General features: G+C 39.4%; 1 protein-coding gene across 1 annotated transcript; it reads right to left on the minus strand.

The window, feature by feature from the left end:
• Positions 1-702: 702 nt before the first annotated feature.
• On the minus strand, positions 703-20,841 carry LOC124117375 (cell wall protein DAN4-like). Its single transcript, XM_046479209.2, has 5 exons — positions 20,576-20,841; positions 7,232-7,322; positions 4,027-4,353; positions 2,280-2,477; positions 703-1,052 (listed from the first exon to the last, which is right to left on the minus strand). The coding sequence occupies exons 1-5, from the start codon at positions 20,834-20,836 to the stop codon at positions 841-843; spliced, it is 1,089 nt and encodes a 362-aa protein (XP_046335165.2). The 5' UTR covers positions 20,837-20,841; the 3' UTR covers positions 703-840.
• Positions 20,842-21,049: the final 208 nt, after the last annotated feature.

The raw sequence follows: 21,049 nt of genomic DNA on the forward strand, positions 1-21,049 counted from the left end.
TGTGCTCTATGTACCAAAAACAATAATGATTTAGTTTCACTGTGTGCTCTATGTACCAAAAGCAATAATGATTTAGTTTCACTGTGTGGTCTATGTACCAAAAACAATAATGATTTAGTTTCACTGTGTGCTCTATGTACCAAAAACAATAATGATTTAGTTTCACTGTGTGCTCTATGTACCAAAAACAATAATGATTTAGTTTCACTGTGTGCTCTATGTACCAAAAACAATAATGATTTAGTTTCACTGTGTGCTCTATGTACCAAAAACAATAATGATTTAGTTTCACTGTGTGCTCTATGTACCAAAAACAATAATGATTTAGTTTCACTGTGTGCTCTATGTACCAAAAACAATAATGATTTAGTTTCACTGTGTGCTCTATGTACCAAAAACAATAATGATTTAGTTTTACTGTGTGCTCTATGTACCAAAAACAATAATGATTTAGTTTCACTGTGTGCTCTATGTACCAAAAACAATAATGATTTAGTTTCACTGTGTGCTCTATGTACCAAACACAATAATGATTTAGTTTCACTGTGTGCTCTATGTACCAAAAACAAAAACTGCTGTGTGTGTGTGTGTGTGTGTGTGTGTGTGTGTGTGTGTGTGTGTGTGTGTGTGTGTGTGTGTGTGTGTGTGTGTGTGTGTGTGTGTGTGTGTGTGTGAGATTGATGGATGGATGGAATTGAAAGATAGATAGGATGGATGGATGGATGGATAGATAATTTTAAGTTATTTGAGCTATTGTCTTGCTAAATAGATGCCCACCCTTTAAATGTAAAGTTACCATAACCAAACATTAATTGAAAGCTGCTATTTAGACGGACGGACTCATCGCGCTGATACCTCACACATAGCACTCCATTTCACATCACAGAAGTTATTATGCATTGTCCAGTCTGTAGGTTCGTAGATCACAGCACACTTCTCTGTTAGAGTGTTCGGCTCTGGTGGCTCCCAGGGAAGGTACTGTGCCTCAGAGCCATCTTCCCATTGCCAGGAACCAGAAGTATAGGTTAAACCAGTCCATATCCCAACAGCCGCTGCAAAACAAACACCCAACGCATACATGTTCACAGTTACGAGTGAGTACGTGAGTATTGTTTTACGCCGCTTATAGCAGTTGTCCTGCAATATCACGGCGGGGGACACCAGAAATTGGCTTCACACATTGTACTCATGTGGGGAATCCATCCCGGGTCTTCGGCGTGACGACAGAACACTTTCACTACAAGGCTACCCCACCGCTCACACAGTAACGAAGATCTTTACCTTGATTGTCAATGGTTAAAAGGCACCACTATTCATAATGAATTACAAAATTGCCATCAATAACAGGCAGCTAATATTATCTCAACAGTTCCAAGTGAATTGATTAAAAAATCCACAACAATAGAATAACGCGGCTTTATATATTTGCACTTGGAACTCAATTATCATAATCGTTTTCGCGATTCAGACATCAGATATGCTTGTCTGAACGATTCGCTCACTACTATTGATTTAAAAGCCTCGACGCTGATTGTCTTGCAGAGAAAGTTCACCTGACGTGCCAAGAGGTATCGTATCGGAGTAAAAGATCTGATATGATGAGATTGTTTTGGACTGAAACTTTATAATAAATCCAATAGGACAAAGTCAATGTACCGTGCCCTATACCAGTGACAAGCAAAATCAATTCACTTGGAACTGTTGAGATAAGATTAGCTGCCTGTTATTGATAGCAACTTTGTGATCGATTTATGAAGCGTGGTGCCTGTATATCATTGACAGTCAAGGTAAAGATCTTCGTTACTGTGTGAGCGGTGGGGTAGCCTTGTAGTGAAAGTGTTCGGTCGTCACGCCGAAGACCCGGGTTCGATTCCTCACATGAGTACAATGTGTTTACAACTGTAGAATGGTTTGAGTGAGTGAGTTGTGTTTAACGCCGCTTTTAACAGTATTCCAGTTATATGGCGGCGTGTCAGCTTAATGTAGGAGGAAAGCCCGAAGTGATGCAGGTCTCAGACGTTTATCACTTCCGTGAAACCCACGAGCACGGGTATGGTGCTGACAAACCTAGAAACATAATCGGGGCCAACTGGGATTCGAATCCACAATCATAGGTTTCTGGCGTGTCCACGGGACGCAACTCTGCACAGCGAATCGCGGCACCTTAGACGACTGGGCCACCCGTGCCCCCTAGAATGGTTTGAACCTGGGGTATGAATTAGTAATTTCGTATCTGTTCCAAGACTGAATCATAACATAGAAATGTGTAGTATACTCACTTGTCAATTTCTCAGTAAGATATGCAACTATTTCATCATGTTTTTCTTTAGTTTTGAATGTTATCATCCTGTACGTATTGCCATTGAAAGATTCGCCTTCGCAAACTGTCTTAGTGTCTTGCCATGTGTGCTTAGGAGTAAACACTTTCACGCAAACTGACTCGGATGCAAAATGAGTTGCATCAAGGGCACACGGACCTAAAATAGACAAACATTTAATTTATTGCGAAATACTTTCATGCAAAACACTGAAAATATGTTGAGCGAAAATATGACAGGAAAAACACATTAAAAACAATATATTTAGCTCGACATCTCTTGTCTTTTGTTGTCAGATAAGCATAAAGTGGCCATTTTAAGTACAATATTTTCTAAAGAAAATCTTTATTCCCAGTAGAAGGTTTTTTTCTGTTTTCTTGATTTCAATATCCGAGACGAAAAAAGGCTACTCTGACGAAATGGATATTCCCCCATAAATCAATAATATGCTTTATCGTAGCTCTAGCATTCAGTCCCTAAAAGTGGTTCATTCACTTCTGATTGTTCGTTTAGATTAGGATAATAGTGAGTGAGTGAGTGAGTTGGGTTTAACGCCGCTTTTAACAGTATTCCAGTTATATCACGGCGTGTCAGCTTAATGTGGGAGGAAAGCCCGAAGTGATGCAGGTCTCAGACGTTTACTACTTCGGTGAAACCCACGAGCAAGGGTATGGTGCTGACAAACCTAGAAACATAATCAGGGCGAACCGGGATTCAAACCCACAATCAAAGGTGTCTGGCGTGCCCAAGGGACACAACTCTGCACAGTAAGTCGCGGCGCCTTAGACGACTGGGCCACCCGTGCCCCCGATTAGGATAATAACCTCAAACATTTCTGATAGAGTGATTTATCAGTTACTTGTGTAGAAAGGATCATATGTTTTCTCTTTAACCTCCCTTTAGCCAGGCCTGTGTCAGATTACGTCTTAAACCTCTCTGACTGAGACAAGTTCTATATAGCCATTTCAGTAATGTTCCACTTGAGACACCTTATCGCTGAGAGATATGTTACATGGGTGTTCCCAATCCCATAATAATATAATAACCTTCATAAAAGTCAGACAAACCCTCAATCTCATCAAAATCAGATCGCTAAACAAAGATCTAAGGACATCACGTCAGACCGACCTTTCGCGAACTTTGACCGACCAATGGAATGAATAACAAGAAGTCGACAATAGCCAATCAGAAGGCAGCTTAATGGAGCTTTACGGCACGAGTTTCAAACTGGCGACTACGCTTCGAAACATATTTTGACATATACTCGATTAAAAAAACAACAACTGAACATAATTAACATTCTGGAATGGCAAATAGATGGTCTAGATTGTATGAACACAGACATAAAGCCAATAACTGTCGTTCGGAATACCCTATGTGTTTTTGTTCGAGGCTACACGATCAAAAATCGGATTCCAACTGTCACTTTCATGATCTGATAAGCGATGCTCTGATTGGTCAGTTGAAAGGTCGTTCTGACATGACCCTCAATGGGATGTCCTGTTTAGCGGTAGCGAGAACTAAGATGTGATTTTAATGAGATTGGACAAACCCTGTGCAAACTTTGACCGCCCAGTCTTGAGCCAATCAGCTGCCAGTACAATATGGCAGCTGATTTGTACAACTGGAAACCCGCACAGGCCACACTTATTCCTTCAGTTGTTCTCCCCAAGACTCAAGCTTAAAATGTCAAATCGAGTGACGGTACCTTGTGTTGTTGTAGGCATTGCTGAAGTAGAGGTATCAGTTGTTGGTATCGGTGTTGAAGTTGTGTCGGATGCTGACGCTGCTGACGAAATACTGAGCAGCGTTGTTGGTGAGGTTTCTGTTGTAATCGACTCGAATGTTGTAGATTGGGATGTTGGAACTGCAGTAGATGATGTCGTTGGTGGTGCTGTTGGTGCAGCTGTCGTTCCGGGTGTGGATGAAGCATTGAAAGTCGTCACCTCCAATGTAACTACTGATGGTTCAGTGGATGTTTGTGCAGATGTTGATGTTGACGTTGTCGAAGAGGAAAGGGACACTTGTGACGGATCTGGGTTGGTATAGAAGGTACACAGATTAGATATGAAGCTGATCCTGTCGCTTTCGAGATCACACAAAATACGAACCAAGTAACACACCTTAAAATATATACAGTAAACTACGTTTATAACGAACACGCTTATAACGAACTGATGGATATAACGAATTGTATTTTGATCCCGTCCATTTGCTGTATATATGCTTACGGATATAACGAACTAAAATTAGTGGTCCCCTTGAGTTCGATATAACCGTAGTGTTCGGTACAAAACATATGTGACTGTGATCATATGTTTATTCATCATATTGTGAGTGATAAGTAAGAATAGGAATTTATGGATGAGCAACTTCTTTATAACAATTAAGAGCGTCGTTTCGGTGTAGGTTCTAACACCGTTATCAAGCAAGTGGTTTACAGAGTGTGGTTGGCAAGTATGTATACAAGTAGGAATGCCTATCAAAGAAGATATTGTGAGTGGGTTGGGTTTAACGCCGCTTTCAACAGTATTCCAGTTATATCGCGGCGTGTCAATTTAATGTAGGAGGAAAGCCCGAAGAGATGCAGGTCTCGGACGTTTATCACTTCGGTGAAACCAGCGAGCACGGGTATGGTGCTGACAAACCTAGAAACATAATCGGGGCGAACAAGGATTCGAACCCACAATCATAGGTTTCTGGCGTCCCTTGGGCACGCAACTCTGCACAGTAAATCGCGGCGCCTTAGACGACTGGGCCACCGGTGCCCCCTCATATCTTAAGGACGTATGTAACAAAGTTAGTCTTCATGTAACCATGCTTTTGTTTGAAGAAAACCATGACTCATGACTCACTATTATTTCAGTCAACGTTTCTTGCTAAACTCTTTACCGAGTTAATTATGAATATCGCCGAGTATTTTCGTGAAGGAAGAACTCATATTCAGGAAGACAGTCATGATCTATGGAATACTGAAAGGGACATTCTCGCGATCTCGCATTCTCGTGTTTTGGGTATATTTAGCTCGTTTCAAAAGGTCGAGATCGCGAAAATGTCCCTTACAGTATTCCATACTGATCGGTGATGCGGCTACTTGAATAATAAGGTATGTTGACGTAGGAATGTGACCTACGAAACTGGGCAGAATCGAATATACAACAAAGAACTCGCAGTGTATCCCACTGACAGTTCAAGTATATATTTGAAAATGAGAATGATAGAAGATGTACCGTCGCTTATAGAAGGTCTATAGATATATACATAAATTTAGATATATACACATATACGCTATCGCAAGAGCCGGCAAGATTGAAGATCATGTTGGGGTGCTCATTGTGTTCAGTCTTTTTGAGAATGTTGATAAAATGTTCAAGCTTTAAAAATAGTTACCCAAGTTTTAATCATGATGACTCCCTGAATATAATCCAACCTCGGGAATGTCGGACAACTCCATTTTACGAACAGGATGGTTATGTTTGGAATTTCCCGCATATTCTCACAATCCTTACGTCGATTATCTGTACCTTTTTACCAAATACCGATTGTTGTCATAGGTCTCCCACTTGTGAATGCGATATTTCGGCCACCGCGTTTATCTGCGTAGCCCAGCTGTATCCCTCTCAAAAATAACGTCGTTCAATATATGACGTCATCATGTACGAATCTCAAGATATCTCATGATAAAATTCTGGTGTGTTTTTTCGTGAAATAAACCACGTTTCGTTCTTCGTTGTTCTTTGCGATTTATCGCCCGGCCATCTTGTATATGTACATACATTATGAGAGACAGACAGACAAACAGATAGATAGATAGACAGATAGCCAGACAGACAGACAGATAGCCAGTCAGCCAGCCAGATAGATAGATAGATAAATAGATAGCCTGACAGACAGAGAGACAGACAGACAGACAGATAAATAGAGAGATAGCCTGACAGACAGACAGACAGAGTGACAGACAGACAGCTAGCCAGCCATCCAGACAGACAGATAGATAGATAGCATGAAAGACAGACAGACAGAGTGACAGACAGACAGCTAACCAGACAGACAGATAGATAGATAGCCTGAAAGACAGACAGACAGAGTGACAGACAGACAGACAGACAGCCAGACAGACAGATAGATAGATAACCTGAAAGACAGACAGACAGAGTGACAGACAGACAGACAGCTAGCCAGCCAGCCAGCCAGATAGATAGATAGCCTGACAGACAGACAGACAGACAAAGTGACAGACAGACAGCTAGCCAGACAGACAGACGGATAGATAGATAGATAGATAGCCCGAAAGACAGACAGACAGACAGATAGACAGCTAGCCAGCCAGCCAGATAGATAGATAGATAGATAGTTAGATAGCCTGACAGACAGACAGAGTGACAGACAGACAGACAGACAGACAGCAAGCCAGCCAGCCAGCCAGATAGATAGATAGATAGCCTGACAGAGTGACAGACAGACAGCTAGCCATCCAGACAGACAGAGAGATAGATAGATAGATAGCCTGACAGACAAACAGCCAGAGTGACAGACAGACAGACAGACAGACAGACAGACAGATAGATAGATAGATAGATAGATAGATAGATAGATAGATAGATAGATAGATAGATAGATAGATAGACTGAAAGACAGACAGACAGACAGACAGAGTGACAGGCAGACAGACAGCTAGCCAGCCAGACAGACAGATAGATAGATAGATAGCCTGACAGAGTGACAGACAGACAGCTAGCCATCCAGACAGACAGAGAGATAGATAGATAGATAGCCTGACAGACAAACAGCCAGAGTGACAGACAGACAGACAGACAGACAGACAGATAGATAGATAGATAGATAGATAGATAGATAGATAGATAGATAGATAGATAGATAGCCTGCCAGACAGACAGACGAGGATGATTTACCTCTGGAAGTACAAAATGCTCTCCGTGCCTCAGTCACAGGGATACACACTTCTTCTAGGCAGTCCCGGCAGATGCTTCGTGTTCCCGCTCCCTAAAACATGAAACAAGTGGCACAGATCTGTGCATCGCATAGATATGTTTCTCAAAACGCAATGACAGTTACAGCGCAAATGTCTACAGCAACCCATGCTTGTCGTAAGAGACGAATAACGGGATCGGGATCGGGATCGGGTGATCAGGCTCGCTGACTTGGTTTGATGCATGTCATCGTATTCCAACTGTGTAGATCGATGATCAGGATATCAACTCCTGGATTGTCTGGTCCAGACTCGATTATTTACAAATTTTACAGACTGCCGTCATATATCTTGATTATTGCTTAGTGCGGCGTCAAGCAGAAAACAAAAAACAAAAACAAAATTACGACAAAGACCCGGGTTCGATTCCCCACATGGGTTCAGTGTGTGAATACACCTTTCTGTTGTCTCTCGTCGTATTATCGCTGGAATATAGCAAAAAGGAGCGCAAAACCATACTCACTTACTCTGCCATACGATAGCTCTCACATTATTATTATAGCAGGAAAAATGAAAGTAGTATTTATAAATCATATTGTGGAATCTTGTCGTAAGAGACGACTAACAGGATCGGGTGGTCAGGCTCGCTGACTTGGTTGATACATGTCATCGTATTCTAACTGCGTGGATCGATGCTCATGATATCAATCACTGGATTGTCTGGTCAAGACTCGATTATTTACAGACCGCCGTCATATAGCTGGAATATATGCTGAGTGCGGCGTTAAACCACAAACAAACCAGTAACCCATGTTGTGGACAATATCCAGGACAATATCGAGGACAATATCCAGGACAATATCCAGGAATAGTGTCAGCAGATGACACGGCCTTACTCAGTTGTCCCCTTAACGTTGCACAAAATTATGCAGCTGAGATACAATGAAATCAATATTCGGATGCAATAACAAGGCAGTGTCACCTAAACATCTGTACATTGGTAATATATATTTTCCCGTTAAAAAAACAGTTGTTTATGCTGGAGTGTGCAGAAGTAATGTTAAATCATCTGTAGAAAGAACGAGGTTAGTTTGTGAATAATTGAGAACGTCGATAATGTAAATCATGATTCTAGTTTGTACTTAATACAACAGCCGCTGTGCGCACCTGACATAGAGTTGGCATGCCCTGTTGTTTATAAAGATGTAATTTATAGGAGAATCTATGCTAGAAACCACTCAACAGTATTTTTGTTGGAAAATCAAGGGTTTTATTAAGTATACCTATTGATCCAATTGGTGTAATATCCATGCAAGGATACATTGATCAACAGATGCTTTGCTCCTTGGTAAACTATGTTATGCAAATTCTATGTACCTGTATGTCTTCACGCAAATGTTCCAATCCGAATTGGACAGTTTATATAATACTCCCGTAAATACACAAGGTATAGTCCATGATCGTTCCAGGTCTTTAAGAATAAACTGAAGCAGTATTACTTCATTTCCAAATGTACAGCACTTATGAGCGGGAATTTGACAGATTCTATGAATATTGATCATCATGCCCTATACTATTTTGTAACATGGAAGTGATTGTTTTCTGTTTTGTAAAAATAATATGAAATGCAGCAAATAATTAATTTTTTTAAACCATAAACGTCAATCTTGGCAGAAAGATGTTTCAAAAATTCATTCACGAATGCCAATGTCCAAGGTATGGAACATGATTCAGAAAATTAAAGATTGGGTCCTAAATCAAGCATCCACCACCTTACAAACGGGAATGAATTATTACAGAGATTTCAAAAATTGCCAATAAACTTGGTGAAACTCTGGCTAAACGTTACTCCTCATCGGACAATGCTAAAACAAATCCAAATATATTTAAATCAGCTACAAAAAAAATACTATTAAATTTGATTAACATAATAAGGAAGATTATAATTAAATATATGATACTGATGCTGCTTTCCTTCATCGTGGGGTGATGCTACAGTTGTCCCAATACCTCAACCCGGACAACGTGAAGATTCCGGGGTAGAATAGGTCTTCAGCAACCCATGCTTGCTGTAAAAGGTGACTATGCTTGTCGTAAAAGGCGACTAACGGGATTTGGTGGTTGGGCTCGCCGACTTGGTTGATACATGTCATCGTATCCCAATTGCATGGATTGATGCTTATGATGTCAATCACTGGATTGTCTGGTCCAGACTCGATTATTTACAGACCGCCGTCATGTAGCTGGAATATTGCTGAGTGACAACAAACCAAACCAAAACCTCAACCCGAACGAGATCATATTGACCCTTCAAAGCTGCGTGTGCAAACCCAGTACAAATAATCGATTAGTTTGGTGCTTAGAAACCAAAAATCTAATTACTCATATACAATGTGGTTTCCGGAAAAACAGAAGTACCATCGATCTTTTATAATTAGTTCGTTTAGAATCATTTGTAAAAAATGTTATAACAACTAAACACCATGCAGTATCTATCTTTCCTGTCTAGACGAGACGTAAACGTGGTTTAAAAAGATATTTACATGATTTGGATTGTGATGCCGTTTGCCTTAATTTTTTATCCTTTTTTAAACTGACGGGCAATTTCGTGGTCTCAACCCTCTCAGGTTTTTATCAAGACTCTTTAGCAATTCAGTTTAATTCAATTCTTTATTGTGTGAAAGGCCATAAGCCTATATACAACGGAGTTACATAACATATTTATAAGCTACAAAGTCAAGGTAACAATTCACTTCGTAACAAAACACATGATGTACGTACAAAGCGAGTTGATTTTGTGTTAGAAGATCCTTGTAGGACAGTAATGAAGACAATGTTATAGCATTAAAATGAGATAGAGACCACTGCGGTAAGTACTTGTTTCTTAGATTTTCGTATATAGGGCAAATAAACATAAATGGTATTCATCTTCGACAACACTGTCACAGAATGGGCACTACCTTAGGGATTTCTCAACAGATGAAAATCTCCCTGTGCTAATTTTTAGATTATTCAGTCTAAAACGAAAATACTGTTACGAAAATTCCTGTACCCTAAGTTTGATAAATAAGATTCTGGTTCAAGTAATGACTTGAACTGACGATAAGTTTCATATCTAGAACTTTCGTAAATATCTGAATGCCATTTCTGATGAAGCATATCAATGGCACGCATGCGAAAGTACTTAATGAAAACATGTGCGGTACCAATTGTCTGGGACAGCCAAATGAAACCACAGCCATACGTAAAAAGCAATGTACGCATACAAGAACCCCATGTGTTCTTTCCAAGACTATCGAGGCGTACAAGCATGTTGTAGGCTTTTAACGTCAACGGTGTTCAGGCATAATTATTATATTACACCAATACTTCAAGCAACGAGTGTAAGATACAATGTACAAAGGAAAATCTCCCGTATTCTCCATAAACCATATTGCTTGGTGTTGACATACCAGCATTCAAAAACCTTTACAAGCGAGCAGATGAACCTTTTCAATTGTATAGGACTCTTTACAAAACCATATCTCAGACCCATATAGTAAAATAGGTTATATATGAGAATCAAATAATATGAAATACATATTCGGTGAAATAATTAACTCCAAGCTTAGAGATAACAGAGGACTTGTAACAGATCTTTTTGCGCTCTGTAAGTGGGATTAATTAGAGACTTATTCAGATCAGGTTATCCCTCAGGGCAGAGTTTTGTCCGTCTCATTATTTAGCATAATGATCAACAGTTTCTCAGAAGTTCTGTATATTCAATTGATGGATCGCTTTTTGAGGATGATTTTTATATTTCCTGTCGTGCCAAAACATGAATACTATTGCCAGGCAACTGCAGCTGTGTTTAAATAAAATCCATAAATGGTCATTAGAAAATGAGTTTAAATTCTTCAATACTGTATTCTTTTTAAACCGCACAAAGACCCTGAACTAATGTCACTTAACACTCCTATTAACGTTATAAAAGAAGCTAAGATCTTGGGTATAAGTGTCGATCAACATTTGACCTTTCTGCCTCACATTAACATTCAATAAAAGTGTCTGAAGACCATTGACTTACTGAGAATTGTTTCAAATGGGAAGGGAATAAGAAGAAATTCCTTCTCCACTACACACAACAATTATCAGCTCAAAACTTGATTATTTATTGTGATGCTTGTAAAAACAATTTAGAAACACTATACATTCCATTCACCATCCAGGACTGGGACCTTGCATTTAAACCTTCAGAAGTTCGCCCATACATCGTCTTATTTAGTGGCTAATGAGCCGTCCCTTAAATGACCGCCTCCGTGGTCTAGTGGTAGAGCGTCCGCCCGAAGAGCGGAAGGTCCGGGGTTCGATCCCCGGCCGCGTCATACCATAAGAGTTAAAAGATTGTATTTGTTGTGACCCTGTCTGGCGCTCGGCATTAAGGGACTAAAACAAGGACTGGTCGGCTCGGAGTCAGTATACTGTGTCTGAGTGGGGTATTCATGTTAAACTGCGGCATGGTATCTCAGTGAGCTAGCACTATAAATCAGCCTCAGTCCGGACTAGTACAAGCAGCCACACACACACTTCATGCATGTCGCAATAATCTTGGACGCGACGTTAAACCTCATTTCACCTCACCTCACCGTCCCTTAAACGACGACGCATTAAATTGCCTTTGCAGTATATTTCTGTTAAAGTTGCATTCTACTTAATCCAATCCAGTGTATAACTGTTTTAATCCCCTTTACGAGAACCTCTTCAAGAAGAAAGCTCCCTTTAACAGACTTGAAAAAAGAATACATTCGACACTCCTGCTATTAAAACAAATCTTGAAAATATGGTCCTCACTTAGACTTTGTTTTCTCGACCATGACTGTTAGTAGAGCAAGAGGTGGATCTAACTTTAACTAAACTAAAGAAATTTGAAACAAATAAACTTTTCTATCAACATGAGTATAAAGAATTAGGAAACACATAAAATACTTACAAATCTAAATTTACAGATGCATCCAAAGATAGTGACTTTTTTCTTCGAGGTTGCCAGCGCCACTGTCATTGGATCCAGGGCTATGTCATTAAGACTACCAGATAACTGTTTCATTTTTACGACAGAATAAAAGGCCATATTACCAGCGCTATAATGCATTAATAAGTAGCGTGTAACATAAACAATTTTTTATATTTTCTTACTCTCTTTCTTGTCTTGTCTTGGCTGATAAAAATCAGTCTTACAAACCCCCACTCTTAACTGAAATTGTTGAACAATGTAATTATCTTGCTACTCGCCAATACGACATCGCCTTTTGTTGGTTACCCAGCCGTTTTGGAATCATTGGTAACACAATGGCTGATGCTGCAGCAAAAGAATCACTCAAAAAATCTGTGACACCACACCACTCCACTTTCATGAAATTAAACCAAACATCGGTTACACCTACCTGCGTTGTCAGTCCTGATTTGAAGAGGTCATCATGCGACGATGTCGTGTGGGCCATTTAAGTGAGTGAGTGAGTGAGTTGGGTTTAATGCCGCTTTAAACAGTATTCCAGTTATATCACGGCGTGTCAGCTTAATGTGGTAGGAAAGCCCAAAGTGATGCATGTCTCAGACGTTTACCAATTCGGTGAAACCAATGAGCACGGGTATGGTGCTGACAAACCTAGAAACATAATCGGGGCGAACCGGGATTCGAACCCAGAATCATAGGTTTCTGGCGTGTCCAAGGGACGCAACTCTGCACAGCGAATCGCGGCGCCTTAGACGACTGGGCCACCCGTGCCCCCCGGCCATTTAAGATAAACCCAGGAATATTGTGATGAACGCGGTACATGTGTGAGAAATGACGGTTTTTGTACCAAGCTATATCTCGTGGCAGATATCCAGCTACTAACTATATACTAAAAGCTGTGGAAGAAACAATTTCTTCACTGTATGTTCACTGTCGTGGTCCCCATGTCTGTCATCTCACTATAAAGAATGAAAGTGAATGCTTTGTAGCTACAACAGTAGATATTCTTTCTTACAAAAATCCCAAATTTTTAACCCGATGAACTAAATAATATCTCCCCATGTAAATATTTGCCTTGTTTCTTACTTGAAGATGGACGATATGTTCATCGTCCTTGATTAAAGAATCCTTGGTTAATATCCACCTGACTTAATTTTCTGTAAAAAAACGGTTAGATTAAGAGAGTGTTCGCGTTTGATAAAACAAATACAAATCTATAATACTTCAGATTGTTTTCTTTGGGTTGGTTGCCAGCGGAAGCAAAAAACTATGTATTTGTGATCGAAAATAGAACGAATGAATAAAGCAAACATGGTCAGGGCTACAATCTGCCAACCGAATGCTAAGAATGACTGAAAAGTGATATGTGCACACTGAAAAATATCATACATTTGTTGTATTCCTGACTTAATAATAACAGCAAAGTCCCATGCAGTCGGGTACAAAATTTCAGACCAAATCACCGAGCCTTTAATATACCATTCGATTCATTCAGTCGCCTCTTACGATATTCAGGTTAATGGGTACCTATTCCAACCTAGGAACACGTTGTGTCATGGGTATGGTGCTGACAAAACCAAGCGTTATAATCGGGACGAATGTGGGATACAAATATCGGTCAGCGGATCCTGTTCATATCCTCCCTCGAGGTTCGGTTGCGCCTAAAGACCGAGACTAGTTTTATGTCATCTTGGGCAATATTCCATCGCTACAATCGTTATGTGGAGGTGGGCCAGATCGCCTGTAACAATCTGTTCTGTTCAGATGGTCTATCACAATGGACATTTCTTATCAAAAACATAACAGTCTCAGGGACCAACCGCCTCCGTGGTCTAGTGGTAGAGCGTCCACCCGGAGAGCGGAAGGTCCGGAGTTCGATCCCCGACCGCGTCATACCAAAAGACATTAAAACAGGGTACCTGTTGTTACCCTGTCTGGCGCTCGGCATTAAGGGGCTAAAACAAGGACTGGTCGGCTCGGAGTTAGTATACTGTGTCTGAGTGGGGTATTCATGTTAAACTGCGGCATGGTATCTCAGTGAGCTAGCACTATACATCGGCATCAGTCCGGACTAGTACAAGCAGCCATACAAACACACACACGTACATGCAGGTCGCTATAAACCCCATTTCACCTCACCTCAGGGACCAATAGTTTGCCGTATATAGCGTCAACGCCAGGGAAAAAAAATCAGTTTTGAGTAACAGCCAAGACTGGTTCCATTGTCTTGCTATCGCTAAACAAAGTTTTGTTAAGTGGCAGCTAGAATTTAGCTAAAGTTTTAATGAGATTGGTAAAAGGCGAAATAGCTGCGAAAATTATATGGATGAAAATAAAATAAATAATGCATGCTATTATCCTGAAACAGTGGGACTTACAAATTCAGCTGTCACGCATGACGAGGTCTGGGAATCGATGACATTTAGAAAAGGCATTCCACTTTATTGTCTGGAGATTCTACGTTCGCATTTTTAACGATACATAATTCGCACCTTTTCAAATTTTAATGTTAAGTGACTTCATAGAACGTCAATGAAAGCATGGCTCAACTTTGAGACCTACTTCAGTGACATGTTGGGTTTTTTGTAACCGTAATCGAATACAACGCTGAGAATCCAACCGCGTATAGTAAGAGAATCGAACACCATGACACCATGATACTAGAGATGTAGGGACAAGAGGACATCATTCCACGTACATTCGATCTACCCTACCTGTATCAACCACCTGCATCATCCAATATTTTTAGACCATTAAATAATTGTGATTCAATATTTCAAAATCGCGATTGCTATCACAAGTGATTGACGTTCTACATAAGGAAAATCCTTAATTCTTAAAGAATAATATGTAATTCTTATATCCCGAAAGTATCGCATTACCGTTTGTAAAAAAACAAACAATGTCAATTTACAACTTTAACCTAACCTCACATCCAGCAAAGGAACAATTATTCATTCAAATTTTTTTCAAGTTGGTGCAAATTTATGTGTATATTTTGGCATTTCTACAAATTTACATTAACCGTATTCTACGTAATAAGCGCATAGGATGCTCTCAAAATTAGAATTAGTGGCTCTTATTGGAATATAATTTTGGTGAAAGAATTGAAAGATCGTAAATTTCGTGGTTTATGCTGACAGCCTGAAATGATACAAAAGAAAAGTTGTATTGTACACGACAGATATATTTATCCATAATTTAATTGCCCGTAATTAAGGGTGCATATGACAAACGAGTGCGTATTATACACGAATAGTGAGTGAGTGAGTTAGTATGGTTTTACGCCGCTTTTAGCAATATTCCAGCAATATCACGGCGGGGGACACCAGAGATGGGCTTCACACATATACACGAATAAACAAGTCTTGTGTACATTGATCAAACGGAAGGGTGCTAATTGAGATTGTTCACAAGCCAATATATTGGCAAATATCGCCGCGGGCGCTTATTAGAGCGGGGCCCTTATTACGTTACATACGGTATGTAAAATTACATTTGCACTTATACACACTATTCCCACTTAGTTCACAATGAATAATTAACAGTTGCTTACGCATATGACTTTCAGTCTTTGTTTTATTTACATTTCACAAAATCAATTCGAGATGAAGAGATGCACTCGTTGCCACCGCTGCCACAAACTGCGTAAAAAGTGATAAAATATACAGAGCTTCGGTCGGAAACAAGTACGAGATATAGTGTTTATTCCTAATACAGGATATGTATCATCTCCAAACACATTCGCGTGATAACCTCTGTGTCATATAATGTCATTCTTTAATTCTGTGCCTGAAAATCGCTTTCCCTCTCTCACAAACATTACCGAAACATTAATATTTATTACGTCACAGGGTAAGTGATCTGTCAGTCGGACCGGGACAGTAACCAATATAGTTCCAACTTAAATCTGTTTCTTATACAGTGGCGAAGCATCATATACGCAAAACAACAATTGTTTTTACTTGCACTTCGCGGTAATCCATCTGTCTGTCCGCAAGAGTAACTGCCCTGGTGACATTGCTGTTACGTTTTATTCGACAATAGCAGAAATATTTATATGTGCATCCTTGATATTGGGGTTGCATGTGAATAACAAGTGTGGAATTAAGTTTGGTTAAGGGAGGGGAGGGCGGGGGGTGTGGGGGGGGGGGGGGGGGGGGGAATACGTTGTTTAATGTGGGATTAGATGTGTTCGAGCCACGTTTAGTGATATATTGGAACGGCAGTTTTATTCTTCTCAAATTGAAAAAGGGATAATTTGCCTCCACATAAAAGTATGGGCGATGTTCTAAATGCTTCAAAACACAACCGAAGTACCTGTTGGTGTCAAAGTCTCGGATGTATGATTTACGAGCTGAACCGCAAATGAAGCAACTATAATAATCAAGTTTAGACCTGATCAAAGATCTATAGATATGCAGGAGCGTTTCTCCATCTCCACCCTTCTCAGCATTTTATACCACCTGAAGAATATCAAGTGCGTTCAAACATCTAGCCTTAAGATTATTAATATGAGGAAAAAAAGATATTTTATGATCAAATGTAATACCCCAAAACTATATTTCTTTGACCACTTTTATTGGAAAATTATTCAAAGTCAATTCTGGATCTGGATCAATTTCCCATTGTTGAAAACAATAGGTTTAGTTTTTAGTTCTGGAAAACATAAAACCATTGATGTATTTTATTGAGACAAAGTTGCAACTGTCTCTCATTCATTGAATTGTTAAAGAAGTGTCAACTTTGGGATATTTCTAAGTCCAGGGAGTCTGTAACCCTTCGTAGTGACTTTCTGGTGGCCGAATATCATCACAATTGTGACTTCGGGAGGAATTTTTCCGAGCTAGGGCTTCATCTCGGGTGTTTTTGTCTTGCCATATATTTTTCACCAAAGGGTTTGATGTTCTTCCCCAGAACGATAATATTGCCTGCTCTCTTCTTAGTTTCAATGAGAGTTCTCCTGTTTCTACTTAGAGTGCTTCTAGTCATGTACCTGTTGTTGCACATGTGGCTAGCATTAGGGCTTCGTACTGTATTCTGTCGAGGCGGCTCAAGAGAGTACTTGATGCTGAGTGAAAGGCCTCACAACCATTGTATATTTTTTATCTGATAAGTGATTTGTAGAGGTCCAATTGAGTGTCCCTCGAGGTTCCCCAAGTTGTGCCTGAAATTGCCCGTAATATGTTCAGGTCTTTTTGACATCTGTTTTCCACATATTCTATATGTTAGCGCCAAGTGAGGTGTTGATAAAGGATCACCCCTAGAAATATTGCGGATTTTTCGAATTTGATTGGTTTGCCTATAAAGGAGAGACGGGGTATCATAGCATCTCTCCCCCTGAATTTGAATAGAACTCCCACAGCTTTTTTTCACTTGAAAGGGTGAGCCCCCATTTATTCCACCATTGATCTACTCCGTCCAAAGCTGACTGGAGTTTGTTTTAGGATTTGTGAAATATTTCTGTGTTTTACCCATATTGCTCCGTCATCAGCGAATTTAGAAGTTACGTAGGAGAGTTGATGTGATCAAAAAGATTATTGATCATGATGTTAAACAGGGTTGGGCTTATAATGCTGCCTTGTGATGTAGATGTCAGTCAGGTTTTGTAAATAGAGGATTTACATAACGTGGGGCAAGCTCAGTGACACACGTGCAAGTACATACGTAAGATCCGGCAACGTTAATTGACATTTATAGATAGCGCTGGAGATTAAGGGTTCTGCACGGAGGGGGCTTATGACTAGAGGGGATACGCCGAATGTTTGATGAATATATTACGTTATTTTCCGTTTATATTAATGATTTGGTGTTAGACATGAATAAGTTAAACTGTGGCATACCTATTGAAAGTTCTGTGTTATCAGTTTTGTTGTATGCTGATGATATAGCCTTGTTAGCTGAAGACGAAGACTCGTTACAGAAAATGTTAAATGTTTTAAATATATGGTGTCAAAAATGGCGTTTGGATATTAATTCAGACAAAACCAAAATCATGCATTTCAGAAACAAATCTGTGGCTAGATCTGAGCGAGTATTTGTATGCGGCAAATCTATTATTGATTATGAAAGCTCTTACAAATATCTTGGTTTAACTTTTAATGAGCATTTAGATATGCACAAAACAGTCCAGGTACTGTGTAAATCGGCTAGCAGAGCTCTTTCTGCGTTGTATTCAAAGTTTAAACACGCGGGTGGCATGTCTTACGAAGTATTTAACAAGCTTTATAAAGCTCTTGTAGAACCTGTTCTATTTTATGGTGCTGGCCTTTGGGGTTTGAATAAGTATAAGGAAGTAGAAATAATTCAAAATAAGGCTTGTCGTTTGTTTCTAGGCGTAAGAAAAAATGCCCCAGTTATTGCTATGAGGGGGGACATGGGCTGGTGTTCTGTGAAAGTGTCACAGCACGTTGAATGCTTTAGATTATATTTTAGAATTCAGAATATGCAGGCCCATCATCTCCCTCTTATCATTCATAATTGGTCCAAAATCCGATCACAATCCTGGGATAAAAAAATCGTAAACATTTTAGCTCACTATAATTTGTCAAATTTACCTTATTGTGGATACAGCATTAAACAGTGTGTTGACCGTGTAAAGTGTTTCTTAACTGCTGAAGATTGTGATATGTGGTATACTGCGCTATGGAATGACAAGAATAATCCAAATGGCAATAAATTACGCACATACAGAATGTACAAATCATCACCTACTGCTGAGCCTTATTTATGTCATGTACGTTTTAGAGATAATCGAAGACTTTTAGCATCCTTTCGATGTGGTATTTTACCTTTACATGTTGAGACCGGCCGCTACGCCAAGCCACCTACCCCACTGTTGGATAGGACTTGTAAATATTGTCACGCCAATCCTACTAATGATCATGTAAATTATGTTGAAGATGAATGTCACTTTTTAATAGAATGTCCATTTTATGATGATTTAAGATACAACTTAGCTAAAGAAGCAACTTCTGTAGATAAAACATATCATTATATGAGTAGTTTAGAAAAGTTTATTTTTATTATGAACGAAGAATCGCTCCAATGTATTTTAGCCAAATCAATTTACAACATGGTTAAAAGAAGGCAATTTTCATTTTAAGCCAAGTATGTATGTATGACTTGTATGTATGTATGTATGTATGTATGTATGTATGTATGTATGTATGTATGTATGTATGTATGTATGTATGTATGTATGTATGTATGACGTGGTGTGTGGGCGGCGCAACGCGGTGGGGGGAGTTAAGGGGGAGCGCACTGTTTAACTAAGGACTTTCGAAGTCAGTTGCCCTGTATCCTGGCATACTGGTGCGCTCTTCACTGAAACCGCCCACGGCCGTGCTCCGCGCCTGCATCACGAGGTATGTATTTTTTATTCTGTTTCAACTGAATAGTTTTATGATTGATATGTTTTATAGTGTCTCGTAGGTCATATTTGGCCGGATGTTATATTTTACTGTTTTGTATATATCGTATTACGAAGTGTATATAACATGTGACACTTTAATAAACAATATTCTCTCTTCTCTTCTCTCTCTATTAAACAGACAATGATTATAGAATTTCGGTGCACTTGGAAACATATTGAACCAATGAACTAATTTAGATAAATCAATTTTTTAAATAAAAGTACTGAAAGGTTTTGCACTATTTTAAATGAAAGCATTGAAATGGTTTGCACTTTAACATTATCAACGTTAATTGTGTTGTCGCATTGTGCACTTTAACATTATCGACGTTAATTGTGTTGTCGCATTGATTACGACGTCTCGCCAAGTGTGTTGTTTCCCTAAGTGCACATATCAACTGTGGTAACACCACTGACAGCGATTTTATCACATTACTATATGCACGTGCATATGCATGTAGATTTGTACAAGAACAAGAGACACAATGCAAATAAAAAATATTTAGGGACAACATCATCGAAGGTAGGTCATATATATATGTGATTTAGATTCATTTAGTTAGCGGATATTGCCATGTCCTGCCATGCGTTGACGACGATGGACAATAAAACAATACAATAGATTTGCCAATTTTTTCCAACTTCTTTTCGGATTATTCTTATCAATCTCCGTTGATTATCCGCAATTGTACTACGGATAGCTGTAACAAACATTTACAACCAATCCGCGGATTATTCACAACCAATTATTCACAACTTCTCCTTGGAATAGTCGCAATTTTAGAGCAGAACTCGAAAACAAACTTATTGGTGTTGGTATTTTCCGGTGAACAAACAAATCTCTTGTCAAAAAAGGAATTGATTTACTTAAACTTCCCTGCTCAAATCTGGAAGCGTTCTCTGGAAATCTGAATTTCACTTACCACCAAAGACAAGTCCTGGGTATCTGATGTCACACTTGCCAGTTGATATTTGACAAAACATGTACGTTGACGAGAATTGTACACCGCCAGTCGACAGTCTTTAAGCTGCTTACACAAATTGTCACATTGGAATTTGTTTGAAACCTTTGCGGGATCTTGGTTCCATTTGTCCAAAAGGTTGCCTTCTTGATCCGCAGTGCTGAAATTCCATAACCAAAATAGAATAAAACCAGAAGCACCCAGGCCCCCGCGCAGAACCATCTTGCTCTGGTGCCAGCAGTACTCTACCAGGCAATCGTGTCGAGGAAATGGCGAAAGCTGTATTGATTTTTAGCAAAGATGCAAGATGAGCGAATCATAAAATATTTATAGTAGTTGAAGAATTAGTGTTAGTTTGAACGAGTATTAGTCGAATTTGAATTAGTTTCCAGTTTACCGTATTATGAAATCAAGGGGTACAATGAGTGAGTGAGT

The sequence above is a fragment of the Haliotis rufescens genome, unplaced genomic scaffold (assembly GCF_023055435.1).
Source record: "Haliotis rufescens isolate VD_foot unplaced genomic scaffold, xgHalRufe1.0.p SCAF_12, whole genome shotgun sequence".
Lineage (NCBI taxonomy): Eukaryota > Metazoa > Mollusca > Gastropoda > Lepetellida > Haliotidae > Haliotis > Haliotis rufescens.